Source organism: Notolepis coatsorum (assembly GCF_963971535.1).
Source record: "Notolepis coatsorum genome assembly, chromosome: 4".
NCBI lineage: Eukaryota > Metazoa > Chordata > Actinopteri > Aulopiformes > Paralepididae > Notolepis > Notolepis coatsorum.
Genome location: NC_140168.1, coordinates 5,302,120 through 5,321,569, shown reverse-complemented (window position 1 = coordinate 5,321,569; position 19,450 = coordinate 5,302,120). Strand labels below are relative to the sequence as shown.

Genomic DNA, 19,450 nt, shown 5'->3' with positions numbered 1-19,450 from the left:
GCCCTGCTGAATATTCCATCCCACTGTATTGTTATTTTTATTCTGTGCATATACTTGATCACATTGTGCACAATTGTACACTCTGGCCTATTTTATAATTATATTCTATTGTGCTTCTATTTTAATTTAGTTTATATTCCACGTTATTTGATTCTACCGTTATTGTCCGTCCGTTAATTTTGCACCAAAAACGACCAAATCAAATCCCTTGTGTGTGTGTAAACTACTTGGCAATAAAGACCTTTCCGATTCTGAATATAGCATGGTTATCGTGACACGTTCCCCGATCATTATACTTCCCTAGTCGATCAATACGCATAGGATCTGTTGACTAATCGATTCGTTGACTCTAACAAATCTGTAAAAACGTGAGTTTTCCCACGTGCGGTAATGCAGAGGGAGCTCTTTTTAAAAGGTCTAGCCGCAGCGTGAATGAGTTAGCAACACGACGTGGTTCTAAATACGTCTCCCAACATCTAATTTTAGTCCACGCAGCTTCTTCGGGGAACTCTGTCCAAAGCGGGTGCCGCTCGACCACATTCCAGTCAGTCGCAGAGCTCAGTGGCCCGGACTGTAGACGGGGAATGGAACTCCACACCACCCCACATAAACGCCCAAAAATAAACCGCTGGAAAGTCTCAATGTGGTGGAACTAACTCCCCCCCCCCCCCCCCCCCCCCCGGCGGATCGAGTAAACAAATCAACCATAATTATAACAACAAAGAAAACACAATAGACTAATATAAACACCGACGCTGTGTGACTCTCCTCGGTCAAAGTCATTTTTCGGTTTTAAGATTTTTAACGGCTATAAATGTGTTCCTATAGGCCCTATAAAGGCAACGCATTACTTATTTTCATCTTATTATTTTCTATCTTATTCCCCATTTTATTGTCATTTTCTTTTTAAAATGGTTTGATCCACACATGTAGTATATTCTGGTTTACCTGTTTTTTGTATTATATATATATATATATATATATATATATATATATATATATATATATATATATATATATATATATATATATATATATTTTTTATTTTATTTTATTTATTTATGTATTTATTTTTACGCCCCTTCCCCAAGCATAGCTGTCTCTTAATGACACTGTACAGACAGGATGTTGGTTGAGAACTAGTTGTAAAATATATCTGCATATCTGTACCGTCTTGATTTTGTGCTGAATAAAAAAATATATGAACCATAAATGTGTCCCTCAGTGACATGGAGGAGAGAGAAGGGGGCGTGTCTGACCACGTGTTGTTGTTGTCTTCTCCTAACCAAACTCCAGGACGCTCTCTCTTCTTCTCGGTGATAAACCTTTGGCTTTTGGTGAAAACCACCACGGCGGCCGACGCGGCAGGAACAGACAGAAGCCCCTTTGGCATTTCCTCCTCTCTCATACTCCGGCCACAGTTTTTAGTGTAACCGCGCTCACCTCTGGCCTTCCTAACGGCGCGGCCTGCCAGGCCTAACGGGGCACCAGGGGAGGGGGCAGCGTGAGGGTTGGTCGTTCACCTCTAGCCTTCCTAACGGCGCGGCCTGCCAGGCCTAACGGGGCACCAGGGGAGGGCAGCGTGAGGGGGTGGCTGGATGCTGACGTACTGTTTCAAGGTCGGGGGAAAAAAGCCCATGATGGCATCAATCTATCAGAGGCCGCTCTGAAACCGGTTGAGGCCCGGCGTCGTCCATACAGACGACATGTCCTCGAAGTCTCCCGGGCCGTACAAGTGTCACTCCGTGTGTGTGGGGGGGGGGGGGGGACGACGACGACGCGCATTTGTGCGACGCACGTGTTTCAGATTACATTAGATTCAAATGTATTGATTTGATTTTTTTTAAACAATATGTTTATTGGTATTTTCTTTTTTTTCAGTTTTACAGCATCAGTTCAACAGTTCAACAACCATACAAAAGGAAATGCTGCCAACTGCCCCCCCTCCCCGAGTTACATAAAAATAGATGCAAATTAAACCACCCCCCCCCTGAAAGAAATTAAAAATCAATATAAACAAAGACACAAAAAAAAACAAGAAAAACAAAAATCCTCTATAGGCCAGACCCCCCCTCCCCTCCCCCAGACTAGGACCTCAACAAATTCAGTTTTTTCTTTTTTTTTTTACACATTTTGAGAGTTTTGTAAACCCAGTTACCCATACGTCTACACCAAACAAATAAATATCTAACGTTACATCTTTTCTCTTCAAAGAGCAACTAATAACATTTACAGTATCATTCATTGCAATATATACCCATCAGAAAGACAAAAGGGAGCTTCAATAATAGCCTACATCGTCAACCTACTATGTAATCTGTTCTAAGTATTGGATTTGATTTGATTTGATTTTATTAGGGATCCCCATTAGCTGGTGCGATAGCAACCAGCTAGTCTTCCTGGGGTCCACACACACACAAAAAACATACAAAAACAATCACTATTGCAAAAACTAAATTATTAAAAGTCAGTACACACAATGCATAATGAAACTACTGTAACAATTAAGATAGCTACAATTACATTAGTGTAAAACAAAAACAAAAAATTACTTTACAGGGTTCAAAACAATTTAAAGATTATTTTTAAAAAGTGAATCTACTGTAAATGCAGCAGAGGTTCCGAGGCAGGCCATTCCAAAGAGTTAATGCTCTAAAAATAAAAGATCTCCCCAAAGCGCTGGTTCTAGGACCTGGCAATTCAAGCTGCCCACTACTGGAACCTCTAGTGTAATGCTCGTGCACAGTATTACTAAAAACAATCTGATTATGTATAAAAACTGGAGTCATCATCATACGGCACAAGTACAGGACAATGAAAATAAGTTTGGCCTCCAACCAGAGTGCAAATGTAACAGTAAAGTGCAAACTGCAAACTGCAAACAAAGTGCAAACTGGGTATAAGATATATAAATGAGTACTACTGAGTAATAGTGCTAATCCGATGTATATAGAGTTGTAGTATTAATATGTACAGTGATACAGGTATAAAAGACACTATGGTAGTAAGTCATGCTGGCCAGCAGCGTAACTAGTAAGAGTAGGTAAGGGATATGTACAGATGTAGATATAGAGTCTACAGATATGTAAAAAGGATTATATGCAGGTATGTACAGACAGATGTGGATAGATATATATATATGGTCAGAATAAATATATATATTCAGTATATACAGCAGTATTGTACATGCTATCATGCAGTTATATGGTTTATATGCAGGTGTATAAGTAGGTATACAGAAGGATTATATGCAGGTATATTCAGACAGATATGGATATATATATATATATGTGGTAAATATGAATATATAAATATGTACAGTATATACAGCACTATTGTACATGCTATCATATAGACTTATGGGTTATATACAGGTGTATAAGTAGGTATATAGGGATTATAAATGGATTATACGTATACGGTAAGAATAAGTGTATGTGTCTGTGTGTGTGTCTGTTTGTCTGTGTGTGTCTGTGTGTGTGTGTGTCTGTCTGTCTGTCTGTCTGTCTGTCTGTCTGTCTGTCTGTCTGTCTGTCTGTCTGTCTGTCTGTCTGTCTGTCTGTCTGTCTGTCTGTCTGTGTGTGTGTGTGTGTGTGTGTGTGTCTGTCTGTCTGTGTGTCTGTCTGTGTGTCTGTCTGTCTGTCTGTGTCTGTCTGTCTGTCTGTCTGTCTGTCTGTGTGTCTGTCTGTGTGTCTGTCTGTCTGTCTGTCTGTGTATGTCTGTGTCTGTCTGTCTGTCTGTCTGTCTGTCTGTCTGTCTGTCTGTGTGTGTGTGTGTGTGTGTGTGTCTGTCTGTCTGTGTGTCTGTCTGTGTGTCTGTCTGTCTGTCTGTCTGTGTATGTCTGTGTCTGTCTGTCTGTCTGTGTGTCTGTCTGTGTGTCTGTCTGTCTGTCTGTCTGTGTATGTCTGTGTCTGTCTGTCTGTCTGTGTGTCTGTCTGTGTGTCTGTCTGTCTGTCTGTCTGTGTATGTCTGTGTCTGTCTGTCTGTCTGTGTGTCTGTGTGTCTGTCTGTCTGTGTGTCTGTCTGTCTGTCTGTCTGTCTGTCTGTCTGTCTGTCTGTCTGTCTGTCTGTCTGTCTGTCTGTCTGTCTGTCTGTCTGTCTGTCTGTCTGTCTGTCTGTCTGTCTGTGTCAGTCAGTCTGTCTGTCTGTCTGTCTGTCTGTCTGTGTGTCTGTCAATCTGTGTCTGTGTGTGTGTCTGTCTGTCTGTCTGTCTGTCTGTCTGTCTGTCTGTCTGTCTGTCTGTCTGTCTGTCTGTCTGTCTGTGTGTCTGTCTGTCTGTGTGTTCACTCACCTATGAACTCGTGCAGGAAGACGAGCGAGGCCACGTAGCAGGCCAGGCTGAGCAGCTCAGCCACGATCATCAGCCAGTGCCAGGTCTGGATGGTGAGCGCCACCATCAGCAGCTCGGTGAGGATGAGAGCCGTGAAGGAGATGGCCACGATGTGGACGAACTCCGACTCAAAGAGCAGCATGGCCCCGTACATGATGATGCTGCCTGGGGAGAGACGAGGAGCAGCTGGAGATGATGGAGACACCTTCTTCTTACTGCATTCAACACCACTGCAGCACCCAAGTTTCAACACTGTTACTCAGCTGAAAGAGTTGTGCCCTTCATGCTGACTTGTAAGAGTGTTCAGCTAAATGACTAAATGTAACTTTGTTCACACCGTTTATTTGTTCTCATACTTTTATATTCAGTCAAATTATATTGTTTAATCTTTCTCAAAATGTTATTTTCCGAGTTAATTATATTGTTTATACTGTTTATTTGTTCTCATTATTTGTATATTCAGTTAATTATATTGTTTACACTGTTTATTTGTCAATTTTCTTTATATCCAGAGTTAATTATATTGTTTACACTGTTTATTTTTTCTCATTTATATTCAGATAAGATTGTATTGCCTGTATGTATGTCTCTCTGCTATTACCCTGCCCATACCTGTACCTCACCTCCCCCCATGCTGCTATGACGCTAGAATTTCCAGCTTAAATGGTAACATCTGACATCTCTCTCTGGTTTTGCAGTAGTCAACAGAGATTCTGGAAGGTCAATTAGTCGTCTTTTTTATGCATTTTTCAGTTGAGTTATTTCCCCCACAAGAAATAAAGAAATAAGTATAAGCACATTTCTTGTAAGCTCTAGTTTCAAAGAGCTCCTTCTGTAAGACACAAGTTTATAGAGTTGTCATTTAAATCAACAAATCGATGAGTCGACAGTCGACAGATTCCATGACTCCTAGTAGAATGACACATTAAATAACAATGAGATGGTTCTCCTTAGTCAAGAACATCATGAATAATAACTAGTGCTGTCAATCGATTAAAATATTTAACTCGATTAATCGCATGATTGTCCATAGTTAACTCGCGATTAATCGCAAATTAATCGCATTTTTTTCTTTCTACCTTAAACAGATCTTTTTCAAGTTCCAAGTTTTAATACTCTTATCAACATGCGAGTCAACAAATGCTCGCTTTATGCAGCCATTTAACACAAAAGGATGACCCTCATGCATTGCAAATTTGCATCAAATTCAAAACAGAGTGATGCACAAAATAACTTAAAAGAAAATAATAATTTAAAACAATGAATAAAGTGCATGAAATAATAGGGGAAAGAAAACGTTAGGAACTTGTTACATTCACCCACACAAGGGCTGATTAATCACACACCCCCCCTCTCTCCCTCAAGAACATCATGAATAATAACTAAGGCTGTCAAAGTTAACGCAGTATTAACGCGTTATCGCCGATTCTATTAACGCCACTATTTTTTTTAACTCAAGATTAACTTTTTCAAATATATATATATTTTTTTAAACTTTTTATATTTTTTTATTAGACTTCACTCAGGTGTATTATTGATACTCTCATTGATACTATGTTGGTTTCTGACTCAAAGTGTGTGTGTGTGTGTGTGTGTGTGTGTGTGTGTGTGTGTGTGTGTGTGTGTGTGTGTGTGTGTGTGTGTGTGTGCGTGTGTGTGTGTGTGTGAGAGAGATAGAGAGGGGGGGTGAGAGAGATGAGGAAGGGGCAAGAGAGAAAGAGAGCTGGGAGAGTTCTCAGCCCTTGTGTGGGTTAATGTAACAAGTTCCCAATGTTTTCTTTCCCCTATTATTTCATGCACTTTATTCATTGTTTTAAATTATTATTTTCTTTTAAGTTATTTTGTGCATCACTCTGTTTTGAATTTGATGCAAATTTGCAATGCATGAGGGTCATCCTTTTGTGTTAAATGGCTGCATAAAGCAAGCATTTGTTGACTCGCATGTTGATAAGAGTATTAAAACTGGAAAAATATCAGTTTATGGTAAAAAAAAAAGAAAATGCGATTAAATTGTGATTAATCGCGAGTTAACTATGGACAATCATGCGATTAATAGAGTTAAATATTTTAATCGATTGACGGCACTAATAATAACATGTAAAACAATTCAAGCTCAAACCAACCCTGAACTTCACTGATGGCCGTCGTGGTTGAGACGCACATTGTTGCTCGCTGCCCTCGTCAGCAAAAAAAAACTGAACTAGGCCAAACGCGGGCGACTGAAATACAATACTGTATGTCAACAGAGTAGAAATAGACGTCGTATGTCTCCAGGATTATGAACGTACAGTAAGGAGATCCACGTCCAGCCGGGGGGTTTCCCCTCGGAGGAGGAAGAGGACCGCTTTTCACGTTTCCACATTTTTTCGACTCCTTTTTTTCCGCCACCTCGCCGATTGTTATTGTGACCTCGTTTTAAAGCGGGGCCACAGAACACTTCCTAAGACAGAGCGTGTGTTTTGATGCCGGCAGAACTTATGCACCAGAAGACACATCACATCTCTCTCGCGGAGTCAAATGAAATCCACCTCGTGAGAGACGTGGAAGTATGAGTGTTCTGTCTCGTGTTCAGGGTCATTTTAACTTGAAGAAACATTGTCCAAAATCTAACTCTACTCACTGCAACATTATAGAAATAACTAATTTTGGACCATAATGTCAAGATAGACAATTATCATTTCCAGGGCATGTGTTGTACTTAACTTGAACGTGCTGTATCCAACCAACTTACTGCTTATCTCTTACAGAATGACCTCCTAGACCCTAATCAGTCAGGCTTCCGGACTGGCCACTCCACAGAGACAGCCCTCATTGCGGTCACAGAGGCACTTCACTTAGCAAAAGCGAAAGGCCTCTCCTCTGTCCTGATTCTCCTAGATCTATCTGCAGCCTTCGACACAGTCAACCACCAGATCCTCCTCGCGGCCCTCGCAGGAATGGGAGTGGCTGGCTCTGCGCTGACATGGCTGTCATCATACCTTAATGACTGCTCCTACCAAGTGTCATGGAGAGGGACTCTGTCGGCCACCCGCCCCCTGCGGACGGGTGTCCCCCAGGGCTCGGTCCTAGGACCCCTTCTCTTCTCCCTCTACACTAAATCACTGGGTAACATTATCACGTCTCATGGCTTCTCCTACCATTGTTATGCCGACGATACTCAACTCTTCCTCTCCTTCCCTCCCTCAGATATCCACGTCTCTGAGCGGATCTCGGCCTGTCTATCCGACATCTCCGCCTGGATGACGACCAACCACCTCAAACTAAGCAAAACAGAATTGCTCCACCTGCCGGCCAAATCCTCCCCCCTGACCGACCTTTCCATCACAGTCGAGAATGCAGCTGTGACCGCGTCCCCGACTGCCAAGAACCTTGGTGTTGTCCTCGACGACCAGTTGAACTTCTCTGCTCACATCGCAGCGACAACCAGAACTAGGGGTGGACGGTATAAACGGTATACGGTATAAACGGTATGAATTTGCTCTACGGTATGGATTTTGACTATACCTTGTAACCGGTAGAGCAGCTCTAAAATAGCAATGACGTCATGTAACCACAGCGCGACTATTTCACTGCATTTGCCCCTAAAAATAGATAGAATTAGGGGCCTTTCTCACTCATTATATTCGTTTCCATTCCATTCCGTTCTAGCCCGTTCCGAGATCTAATGCGAACTTCCCCCCTCCCTCTCCCCCCTCTAGTTTGTGTACACACTGCAGTCTTGGTTCGCTCCGGGTTCTGTTTACGGTTTGCCTTTTGAGCGTTTACGCTTGCCGTAGGCGATGATGTCACGTTCGAAAATGTAAACAGGAAGTGTCTTAACACGACGGCGGAGACTGGATGCTGATATAAAATGAACAAATAACCAATAAATATGAAGTTATATTTGAACCTCTGTTGTCAAGCCTTGTCAATATAACCCACCCCATTTTATCACGAATGGATGGTGTTGTAGAGTCCGCTTTTGAGCGTTTTGCAGGGTTAACGATAACGCTAAGCTAACGGCTAACGCTAGTTAGCTTAGCCTTTTACTAGTAACATTGCTGCATCGATTATATTGAATGTCATTGATCTACTGGTCGACCACGGCCGACTGGTTGGGCACCACTGGTCTAATAGAAATAAATGCATTCGAACAAGAAAGTATAGTATACAGCAATGGCTAACGCTAAGCTAACGGCTAACGCTAGTTAGCTTAGCCTGTCCAGCAGCTAACATTATCCCATCGCTCGTGGCAATTATATTACATGTCATTGATCTACTGGTCGACCACGGCCGACTGGTTGGGCACCACTGGTCTAATAGAAATAAATGCATTCAAACAAGAAACCAATGTATAGAAATAGCATGGCAAACAAAAATGGCCAGGCCTAATGCGAGCCAGAAGTGCTGTGCTTTGTAACGTGGCTTCATGTTTTCATCCACTGAGCTGTGAGCACTGAGCATGACAGTAACGACGTTGTGTGTGTCACGCCCCCCGCTCCCACTGGCCCGAATCCGAAACCACCTAATCCAACTGTCCCAGGTTCAGCGGGGGGTAAAACGAATCAGCGCCGGTTCGATCCCAAAAGGGGTGTGTCCGTCTGAGTGAGAACACTCCCCCCCGTTCCCGGGAGCAGTGATTCGATCCCAATAGGTGAGTGAGAAAGGCCCCTTAGTCATAGATAATAGATATGTGCAAACTGGAAAAAGTTATTTGGAGGCTTCGCGCAGTGGGCGTGTCAACACGCAATTGTCATTTCATAATAAACACATATCACTGCGGCGCACAGCAAGTTTCAATTTCAGTTCCTGGCATTTTTAACCAGTGGAGAAAGGGAAGAGATTTCCCTATCGTTTTTCTTATATGAATTATTCTACGTTAATAAAACATACCTGGTGATCAACTACAGTTTGCTGTGAACATTATGATATGTGTGTCGTGTTCTGATAACGACGGCTGGGCAGCGGGAGCTGGAAGCTGGATTTTGCGAGAAGCATATGCAGCTGCAGAGCCGCAGAGTAGGGGCGCTTTCAGTAGGGATGGGTACCTTTCACATTTGAACCGATACCGGTACCGGTACCTGTGAATCGATACCGGTACCCAACGGTACCTTTTTTCGGTACTTTAGTCTCAAGAAATTTAATTTACCTACCTCAGTCGTAAAAAAAAATCCAAACTTCAAATAACTACAATTTCGACAGTTTTCGGCTTGTCATTGCTCCGACTGCTTTGTTGTTGAATCAAGTCAAATCCTAGGTAAGCATATATTGTGCGTGTGAACGTTGACATGAAAAGAAACAAATTTAAAAAAATAAAAAAAAAAGTTAAAAAAAAATTAATAATTTTTTTTTTTTCGGTTTCTCACTTGATTCGATACTCGGTAGTACCGACGTGTTTCGGTTCGGTACCTCAAAAGTACCGAATTCGGTACCCATCCCTAGCTTTCAGGTCCGGTCACAGGCCCGCTCAACAGCGCCCCCCACCCAACCGCTGAATTGCCAATGGCTGAATTGGAGTATTGCACTATGTATTGCGCCCCTACTCTGCGGCTCTGCAGTTGCATACTGTTGGGAGCAGCACGGAGTCTCGACTTATTTTATTTGGAATATAATGACTGTATACGCAAAAGTAGCCTAGTTTTAAGTTAAAATATTATAACTCTACATGCCTTGAGGATGTCATTCTTTATATAGCCTGCCTATCAGGCAAAAAAAATTATTCTAACGGAAACACTGATACCGTGATATATACCGTTACCGTCTATGCTTCAAATTATACCGTGATATACATTTTTGACCATACCGTCCACCCCTAACCAGAACCTGCCGATTCCTCCTGAGCAACGTCAGAAGGAACCGCCCCTTCCTGACAAAAGAAGCCACCCAACTCCTCGTCCAATCAACAGTCATCTCCCGCCTCGACTACTGCAACGCACTGCTCGCTGGCCTCCCGGCCACTGCCACCAAGCCTCTTCAACTCATTCAGAACGCAGCGGCCCGCCTGATCTCAAACCTACCGAAGTCGGCCCATGTCACCCCACTTCTTAGGGACCTGCACTGGCTCCCCATTGCTGCACGAATCCGCTTCAAGGCCCTCGACCTGGCATACCGTGCGGCAAAGGGAACTGCTCCCGCCTACCTCCGGTCAATGGTCTCTAACTACACACCCTCAAGACCCCTACGCTCTGCGTCTTCTGGCCGCCTCAGACCTACTCCTATCCAAGCTCCGGGAGGGTCATCAAAGAGAAGTCACCTATTCTCAGTCCTTGCCCCACAATGGTGGAATGAACTACCCACCCCAGTTAGGACAGCAGCCGAAACACGTCCAATCTTTCGCCGTCGACTAAAGACGCACTTCTTCAACCATTATCTGAATTTAAAAAAAAAATATTAAAAATAAATCGAACCCTAACCAACCTTACTGTCATGCACTTGTCCTAATAAACTAACCTACACTGTAACACTCAACACTTTGATGAACATTGTTACTCAGCTGATAGAGTTGTGCCCTTCCTTCCTGATGACTCGTCGTACAGAACTCGTAAGTCGCTTTGGATAAAAGCATCAGCTAAATGACTAAATGTAGATGTAAATGTAAGTGTAATGATTTCAGAGTCTCTCAAAAGGTATAATGCTGCGTTGACATTAGGGATGTCCGATATTATCGGCCGACCGATATTATCGGCCGATATCGGCAGTAAAATGTGATATCGGAAAATATTGGTATCGGTTAAAAAAAATTTAAAAACAATAACAATATTTGTTATATATATATCCAGTGAAATTATTAGTTACCTGAAATTATAAAACATTTTGGGGGGGGGGGAAACCCTGCATATATCGGTATCGGTTGATATCGGTTGATATCGGTATCGGAAATTAAGAGTTGGACAATATCGGAATATCGGTATCGGTAAAAAAGCCAATATCGAGCATCCCTAGTTGACATGGATGCAGACGATTGGTCAGTAATGACTCCTTCAGGACGTCACAGGAAGGAGACCATAAATATGGGACAAGGAAGAGACGCGTGACGACGAAACCTAGCCGTTCTATCGCCCTGCTCTAAGACAAACTCTAACCTTAACCAACTTCGAAAGAGTGCCTAAGCTTAACCGGTGATAGAAACAGGCGTCGGCCAATCAGAGAGCGTCTCCGAGAAATGCGGCTAGGTTTCGTAATCACGCGGAAGAGACAGGACAGCACGTTGCCATGGTGATGGTGTTGTTTACCAGCGAGCTGGCTAACGGTGTTGCCATGGTGATGGTGTTGTTTACCAGCGAGCTGGCTAACGGTGTTGCCATGGTGATGGTGTTGTTTACCAGCGAGCTGGCTAACGGTGTTGCCATGGTGATGGTGTTGTTTACCAGCGAGCTGGCTAACGGTGTTGCCATGGTGATGGTGTTGTTTACCAGCGAGCTGGCTAACGGTGTTGCCATGGTGATGGTGTTGTTTACCAGCGAGCTGGCTAACGGTGTTGCCGTGGTGATGGTGTTGTTTACCAGCGAGCTAGCTAACGGTGTTGCCGTGGTGACGGTGTTGTTTACCAGCGAGCTAGCTAACGGTGTTGCCATGGTGATGGTGTTGTTTACCAGCGAGCTGGCTAACGGTGTTGCCATGGTGATGGTGTTGTTTACCAGCGAGCTAGCTAACAGTGTTGCCATGGTGACGGTGTTGTTTACCAGCGAGCTGGCTAACGGTGTTGCCATGGTGATGGTGTTGTTTACCAGCGAGCTAGCTAACAGTGTTGCCATGGTGACGGTGTTGTTTACCAGCGAGCTGGCTAACGGTGTTGCCATGGTGATGGTGTTGTTTACCAGCGAGCTAGCTAACGGTGTTGCCATGGTGATGGTGTTGTTTACCAGCGAGCTAGCTAACAGTGTTGCCATGGTGACGGTGTTGTTTACCAGCGAGCTAGCTAACGGTGTTGCCATGGTGACGGTGTTGTTTACCAGCGAGCTAGCTAACGGTGTTGCCATGGTGATGGTGTTGTTTACCAGCGAGCTAGCTAACGGTGTTGCCATGGCGATGGTGTTGTTTACCAGCGAGCTAGCTAACGGTGTTGCCATGGTGATGGTGTTGTTTACCAGCGAGCTAATAGCTAACGGTGTTGCCATGGTGATGGTGTTGTTTACCAGCGAGCTGGCTAACGGTGTTGCCATGGTGATGGTGTTGTTTACCAGCGAGCTAGCTAACGGTGTTGCCATGGTGATGGTGTTGTTTACCAGCGAGCTAGCTAACGGTGTTGCCATGGTGATGGTGTTGTTTACCAGCGAGCTAGCTAACGGTGTTGCCATGGTGATGGTGTTGTTTACCAGCGAGCTAGCTAACGGTGTTGCCATGGTGACGGTGTTGTTTACCAGCGAGCTAGCTAACAGTGTTGCCATGGTGATGGTGTTGTTTACCAGCGAGCTAGCTAACGGTGTTGCCATGGTGATGGTGTTGTTTACCAGCGAGCTAGCTAACGGTGTTGCCATGGTGATGGTGTTGTTTACCCAGCGAGCTGGCTAACGGTGTTGCCGTGGTGATGGTGTTGTTTACCAGCGAGCTAGCTAACGGTGTTGCCATGGTGACGGTGTTGTTTACCAGCGAGCGAGCTAACGGTGTTGCCATGGTGATGGTGTTGTTTACCAGCGAGCTAGCTAACGGTGTTGCCATGGTGACGGTGTTGTTTACCAGCGAGCTAGCTAACGGTGTTGCCATGGTGATGGTGTTGTTTACCAGCGAGCTAGCTAACGGTGTTGCCATGGTGATGGTGTTGTTTACCAGCGAGCTAGCTAACGGTGTTGCCATGGTGATGGTGTTGTTCTCCAGCGAGCTAGCTAGCGGTGTTGCCATGGTGATGGTGTTGTTTACCAGCGAGCTAGCTAACGGTGTTGCCATGGTGATGGTGTTGTTTACCAGCGAGCTAGCTAACGGTGTTGCCATGGTGATGGTGTTGTTTACCAGCGAGCTGGCTAACGGTGTTGCCATGGTGATGGTGTTGTTTACCAGCGAGCTGGCTAACGGTGTTGCCATGGTGATGGTGTTGTTTACCAGCGAGCTGGCTAACGGTGTTGCCATGGTGACGGTGTTGTTTACCAGCGAGCTGGCTAACGGTGTTGCCATGGTGATGGTGTTGTTTACCCAGCGAGCTAGCTAACGGTGTTGCCATGGTGACGGTGTTGTTTACCAGCGAGCTAGCTAACGGTGTTGCCATGGTGATGGTGTTGTTTACCAGCGAGCTAGCTAACGGTGTTGCCATGGTGATGGTGTTGTTTACCAGCGAGCTAGCTAACGGTGTTGCCATGGTGATGGTGTTGTTTACCAGCGAGCTAGCTAACGGTGTTGCCATGGTGATGGTGTTGTTTACCAGCGAGCTGGCTAACGGTGTTGCCATGGTGATGGTGTTGTTTACCAGCGAGCTAGCTAACGGTGTTGCCATGGTGATGGTGTTGTTTACCAGCTAGCGGTGACTTTTCTCTTCAGGCTTGTTCTCTGCCAACGCTAGTTCAATAATATAGCATAACAAACGTTCCATATTGTGTTGTATTCTGCCCAGCTCTGTTAAGTCGGCCGCCTTATCATGTCAACTTTTTAGCAAAGTCTCAGCACGCAGGGATTTAAAGCGAGACAATCGAATTAAATTAACAAAATTATATTAAAAAAAATATATAAATATTTTGACCGAAATGTTTGGGTTAAATTTTTTTCAGTTGGTTATTTCCATCATGTCAAATAGCATTTCATGGAAAATGACCATGAAATTATGAAAATGCAGCACCACTCCACACAACATTTGCTACGGGCTCTGTGGTGCATCCGTCAGGCTGAAACACTGACTCCAGACCAGTGGTAATAATCCCCCCTGGGCCCCCGACTCAGGAGCCACATTGACAAATATCTTGTTAAAGAGCCACAGAACCAGAACACCCTGTTCCTGGACCAGACCCACACCAGGCCAACAGAACACTCTGTTCCTGGACCAGACCCACACCAGGCCAACAGAACACCCTGTTCCTGGACCCGACCCACACCAGGCCAACAGAACCAGAACACCCTGTTCCTGGACCCGACCCACACCAGGCCAACAGGAGATTCACAAGCTATGAAAAAAAAGCATGGTCGTGTGCTACTGCAGTGGTTCCCAAAGTCGGGGTCGCGACCCAAAGGTGGGCCGCGAGCAGCCATGGGAGGGCCGCGAGATGATTAAAAAAAATAAATAAAAAATAAAAAAAATTATTTAAATTTTTTTTGTCAGGCCACTGAACTTAGAAGCAGGCCAGGACAGTGTTTCTAGTTGTATTCTAAAATTCTATTCTATTGTATTCTAAAATGTGACTATATGGTTTTATATTAACTTAATAAATAAACAAAAACGAAAAATCTACTTATTTCAACGAACATTTCAAACTAAATAACAGATTATGCACATAAAACGCTGAAAACAACCGAAGCAACAATAGTATTTTAATGAGGCTATTATTATTATCATTATTATTTTGCAACAAGTTAGCCCTCTCATAAATAGCACATATAAATGAATAACTAACTTGAACTAACTTAATAGGATTGAAGTGATATTTGGCTTAAAAAATCGGTCGCCTGGCAAAAAAAAAAAAAAAAAAAAGCCTGACGATGTGCATTGGGCCGCGGCTCTCTGACGCCTTATTTTCTGGGTCCCGGCCTGAAAAGTTTGGGAACCCCGTACATGCTGTACCAGGAGGCTACTGAAATGTATCACTGTTACCATAGCAACCTTACGTAACGATATGATGAAATGACAAGCAGTGTATAATTGTTGTCATTAACACATTGAGTGCCAGCAGGGGGGCGCACTATGTATCGCTTGAACGCCAGCCTTTTTGGACAGATTTTCCGATATTTCATGATTTTCGCAGAGCTATTTCTATATTCTATATTATGGCTATGTGTCTAATAACGCCCGTCGCTTATCGATGACTTGCTTGCAGTCAACATGTACGAAACGGATTGTTTTTTCATCAGTACATTTCCGTTTGATACCGTTTTGAAAAACGGACGTTTTTGGAAATTACTAGGAGAAAAAAAAGATTCCGTGATAATAGGAATGGGTGCATTACCATCCGGGAGACGATAGGGGGTGGTATTTTCCCTGTTCGAGTTCATAGACAGTCCCAATGATAACGTGAGGCTAGATTGATGATAAATGAATGGATATCGCTAATAAAAGCAATAACGATTAAATAACGAGATTTCTCGTCATTGGCACTCAACGCATGGCATGAAATAACGAGATTTCTCGTGGCTGGCACTCAAAGTGTTAATGATTTCAATTCAAATGCCTTAAGTGTCCCAGTAGTAGCCCAGACCACAGACAGACCAGACAGACCACATACAGTGAGATTTCTGAGTGAAAGGCCCCAGGCGGTCAGGGTGGGGGGGTCAGACCTCCAACACCATCACCCTGAGTATTGGGTCCCCCCAGGGCTGTGTCCTGAGCCCCCTGCTGTACTCACTATACACACATGATTGTGTGGCCAAGTTCAGCTCCAACTCCATAATGAAGTTTGCGGACGACACAGTGGTGGTGGGGCTGATCTCTGACAACGACGAGAAGGCCTACCGGGAGGAGGTTGAGGTACTGGCACGCTGGTGTCAGGACAACAGCCTGCTCCTGAACATTGGTAAAACCAAGGAGCTGATCGTGGACTTTAGGAGAATACAGCAGGACACACACACACCACTGAGGATAAACGGGGCTACCGTGGACAGGGTGAGCAGTTTTAAGTACCTGGGAGTCCACATCTCAGAGGATCTGACATGGACAACACACATAGACTCAGTCGTAAAGAAGGCGAAGCAGCGCCTCTACCACCTGAGACAGTTAAGGAAGTTCAGAGTATCGGGGAAGATACTCCAGTCCTTCTACTCCGGAGCTGTAGAGAGCATCCTGACCGGAAACATCACTGCCTGGTATGGAAACAGCACGGCACAGGAGAAGAAGGCACAGGAGAAGAAGGCCCTACAGCGAGTGGTGCGCTCAGCCGAGCGTACCACGGGTATTGCGCTACATCCCCTGCAGGTTCTATACAACAAGAGGTGCAAATCCAGAGCCTGCAGGATAATGAAAGACCCCCACCACCCCAACAACAGTCAGGCAAACGCCTGCGAACACCAGCAACTAGGACAGAGAGACTTCGGCTCAGCTTCTGCCAGGCCATCAGAGTCTTGAACACACACTCTCCAGTCTCCACACACAAGCACACACACAACACACACACTGTACACGCCCACACACTAGCAGCCACTTTAACATGAACACACACACACACACACACACATATGCTGCACACGCTCACACTATGGTGGTCACTTTACACAATGAAAGGTCACTTTAAAAACAAGAACAGGAGTGGTTCTTGTATAGTAAATAGATGGATAGCAAGCTAGCATAAAGAACACATACCGTAATTCCTCTAATAGTAACCGGTATTCAATTAAAAACCGGGTCTCTATTAATGACCGGGTGCGCTGTTGAGCTAAGCAATTATAAGCCGGCCTCCTAATACAAGCCGGGTTTCATGTATATTAGAGGAATTACGGTATTTCCCTCAATGGATTTACCATAGGCAATATATTTTGTTATTGTTGTTATATGCTGGCCTGGCTGTGCAGTAAATACCATATAATGGTATGGTGTTAATGTTTACCAAGAGAGTAAGCCTACCTCAGAATTGTATAAAACGAAGTTGTTATTATTATTATACCAGTATTGTGATTGCACTATTTTACTTTATTTTACTTTTTTTGACCACCTGTAATTGCACTGTTTACTACCGTATTTCATACAGTACTTGGTTTCAATAAATGAACCGGGTTCAAACTGACACAAAATGTTGATTTATTCATTATGATCGGTTTGAAAATTAGAAATATAGGCCTCTCTCTTATACAGGCCTCCTCCTAATACAAGCCTGGTATCCGCTACAGTTGAAACAAATACAAGCCGGGGTTACTATTAGAGGAATTACGGTAGTATAACTGTAGATTGTATAGTATAGCATTGTATAGTAGTGTACATAAGACCCAGTGCCCCATCCGTAGCTAACAGTGTATTGCACTATCGCAGGACCTTAGCATGTCTTACCATGCTTTTGAAAAAATCATGTACATATACCTATGTCTTTACTCTTATGACTTGTATTATTGCACAAATGTCGCATTCTCATCAGCCTACAGACAGACCACAGACAGACCTACAGACAGCCCACAGACAGACCTACAGACAGGTCACAGACAGACCTACAGACAGGTCACAGACAGACCTACAGACAGGTCACAGACAGACCTACAGACAGGTCACAGACAGACAGACAGACAGACAGACCTACAGACAGGTCACAGACAGCCCACAGACAGCCCACAGACAGGTCACAGACAGACCTACAGACAGCCCATAAGCACAAAGTCCATGTACATGTATGTCACGTTAGTAAAGTCCATAACAACTCTTTTCTCTCTCTCTCTCTGCAAAAGATATAAGCCACTGTAATGAATCCCTACTAAAGAAACCCTCGTCAAAACACTGACAGTCAACAAGCGTGGCCTGTCACGACAGAGAGGGAGGGAGGGAGGGAGGGAGAGAGCGGTGGCCAGAAGCCGTTAAGGGTGCAGCAGCGTCGGATGCATTTGGAACACGCCTCTGCAAAACAAATGGCCCATGTTGGAAAAGCTAAAGCACCTCAGGATATTCAACATGCAACCAGCAGCGCAGACATAAATAAACTCTGCAGGCAATTAAGAGGGAAGCGGGTGGGCTGAGAGGAAGCTGCGTGCAGAGAGGACAGCTTCTCATGGCCGGTACAGAGAGAGACGCAGAAGGTGCTTCTATCCGGGGCGGTTAGGTGGCCGAGCGGAGATTGCGTTCGTCACCAACCCCGGAGCTGTGAGCTGGATTCGCCTGTTCGAATCCAGCTCACAGCTCCGGGGTTGTCACCAGCTTGGCTGGCCGTCTGCACTAATACAATTGGCTGTATTAGAGGGTGGGAGAAGCTGGCGGGGTGGGTCCGGGTCGTTGTAAACAGCGACTCCTACAGTTCGGTCGGGAGGCGCGAATAGGACTTGAGGGGGATAGTGTGGTCCTCCCACACGCTACGCCCTCTCGATGAGAATCCGCGCTGCCAGGTGAAAAGAAGCGGTGATTGGCTGGACGTGTGTCGGAGGAAGCACGTGGTAGCCTCCACTCTCCCAGATGATCTGACTGTGGGGGGTAAGTGCGCAGCGACCAGGAAGGGACTGGGAATTGGCATACGACTAACATTGGGATGGGAGAAAATCGGAGGAAAATGGAGGGGGAAAAAGACAAAAAAAAAAAAAATAATAATAAATAAAATAAGAAGGAGCTTCTATCCCCAGGCAAGCGCTACCGGAGTCTCATGACCGGTACAGAGAGAGACTCAGAAGGAGCTTCTATCCCCCAGGCCAGTGTTGTAGTCGAGTCACTAAATCTCGAGTCCGAGTGGAGTTTCGAGTCCCCAGTGTTCGAGTCACCAAAGGAGAGCCCGAGTCGAGTCCCCATTACCCTAGTCCAGGTCCAAGTCATCAAGGTTGAGTTCACTCCACTCTGGCAGTCAATGGCCAATGGAGTCTCATGGCCGGTACGCTTGAAGCCTTTCTCCAACGCGTTCGTGTTTCCGCGTCTCTGATTGGCCAGGTCATGTGACATGTACGCCCCAATCGTGGGACCGCAAGTTTCTACACTGGTTAAGCTTAGGCGCTCTTTCGAAGTTGGTTAAGGTTAGAGTTTGTCTTAGAGCATGGCGATAGAACGCCTGCCCGGATTCTAAACTCTAACCTTAACCAACTTGGAAAGAGTCGCCTATAAGCTTAACCAGTGATAAACTAGGCGTTAGGTATAGTTTGCAGGCTGTTCGACCCGGAAATAGGCGCAGAACTTGCCGTCCCACGATTGGCGCACATGTCACATGACCTGGCCAATCAGAGCGCAAAACGGGAACCCGGAAACACGGACGGGTTGGAGAAAAGCTACACGCGGCCGGTACAGAGAGACTCAGAAGGAGCTTCTATCCCCAGGCCATCAGGAAGCTCAATGACTCTATGCGACACTAACCCACTCACCTACTTTAAACATTCACCTTAACATTCACTTAGACACTTCAA

The 19,450-nt window shown here is 44.8% G+C and overlaps 1 protein-coding gene across 1 annotated transcript in view; it reads right to left on the bottom strand.

Moving 5' to 3' along the window:
• Positions 1–19,450, bottom strand: part of atp9a (ATPase phospholipid transporting 9A) — a gene marked incomplete at its 3' end in the record, with an annotated part of 158,607 nt that overhangs the window by 29,190 nt on the left and 109,967 nt on the right. Inside the window, exons 24-25 of the mRNA XM_084313334.1 lie at positions 4,292–4,495; positions 1,444–1,476 (exon numbers count right to left, since the gene is read on the bottom strand). Of these exons, the coding sequence (XP_084169460.1) occupies positions 1,444–1,476; positions 4,292–4,495 (237 nt within the window). The remainder of the gene's footprint in view (positions 1–1,443; positions 1,477–4,291; positions 4,496–19,450) is intronic.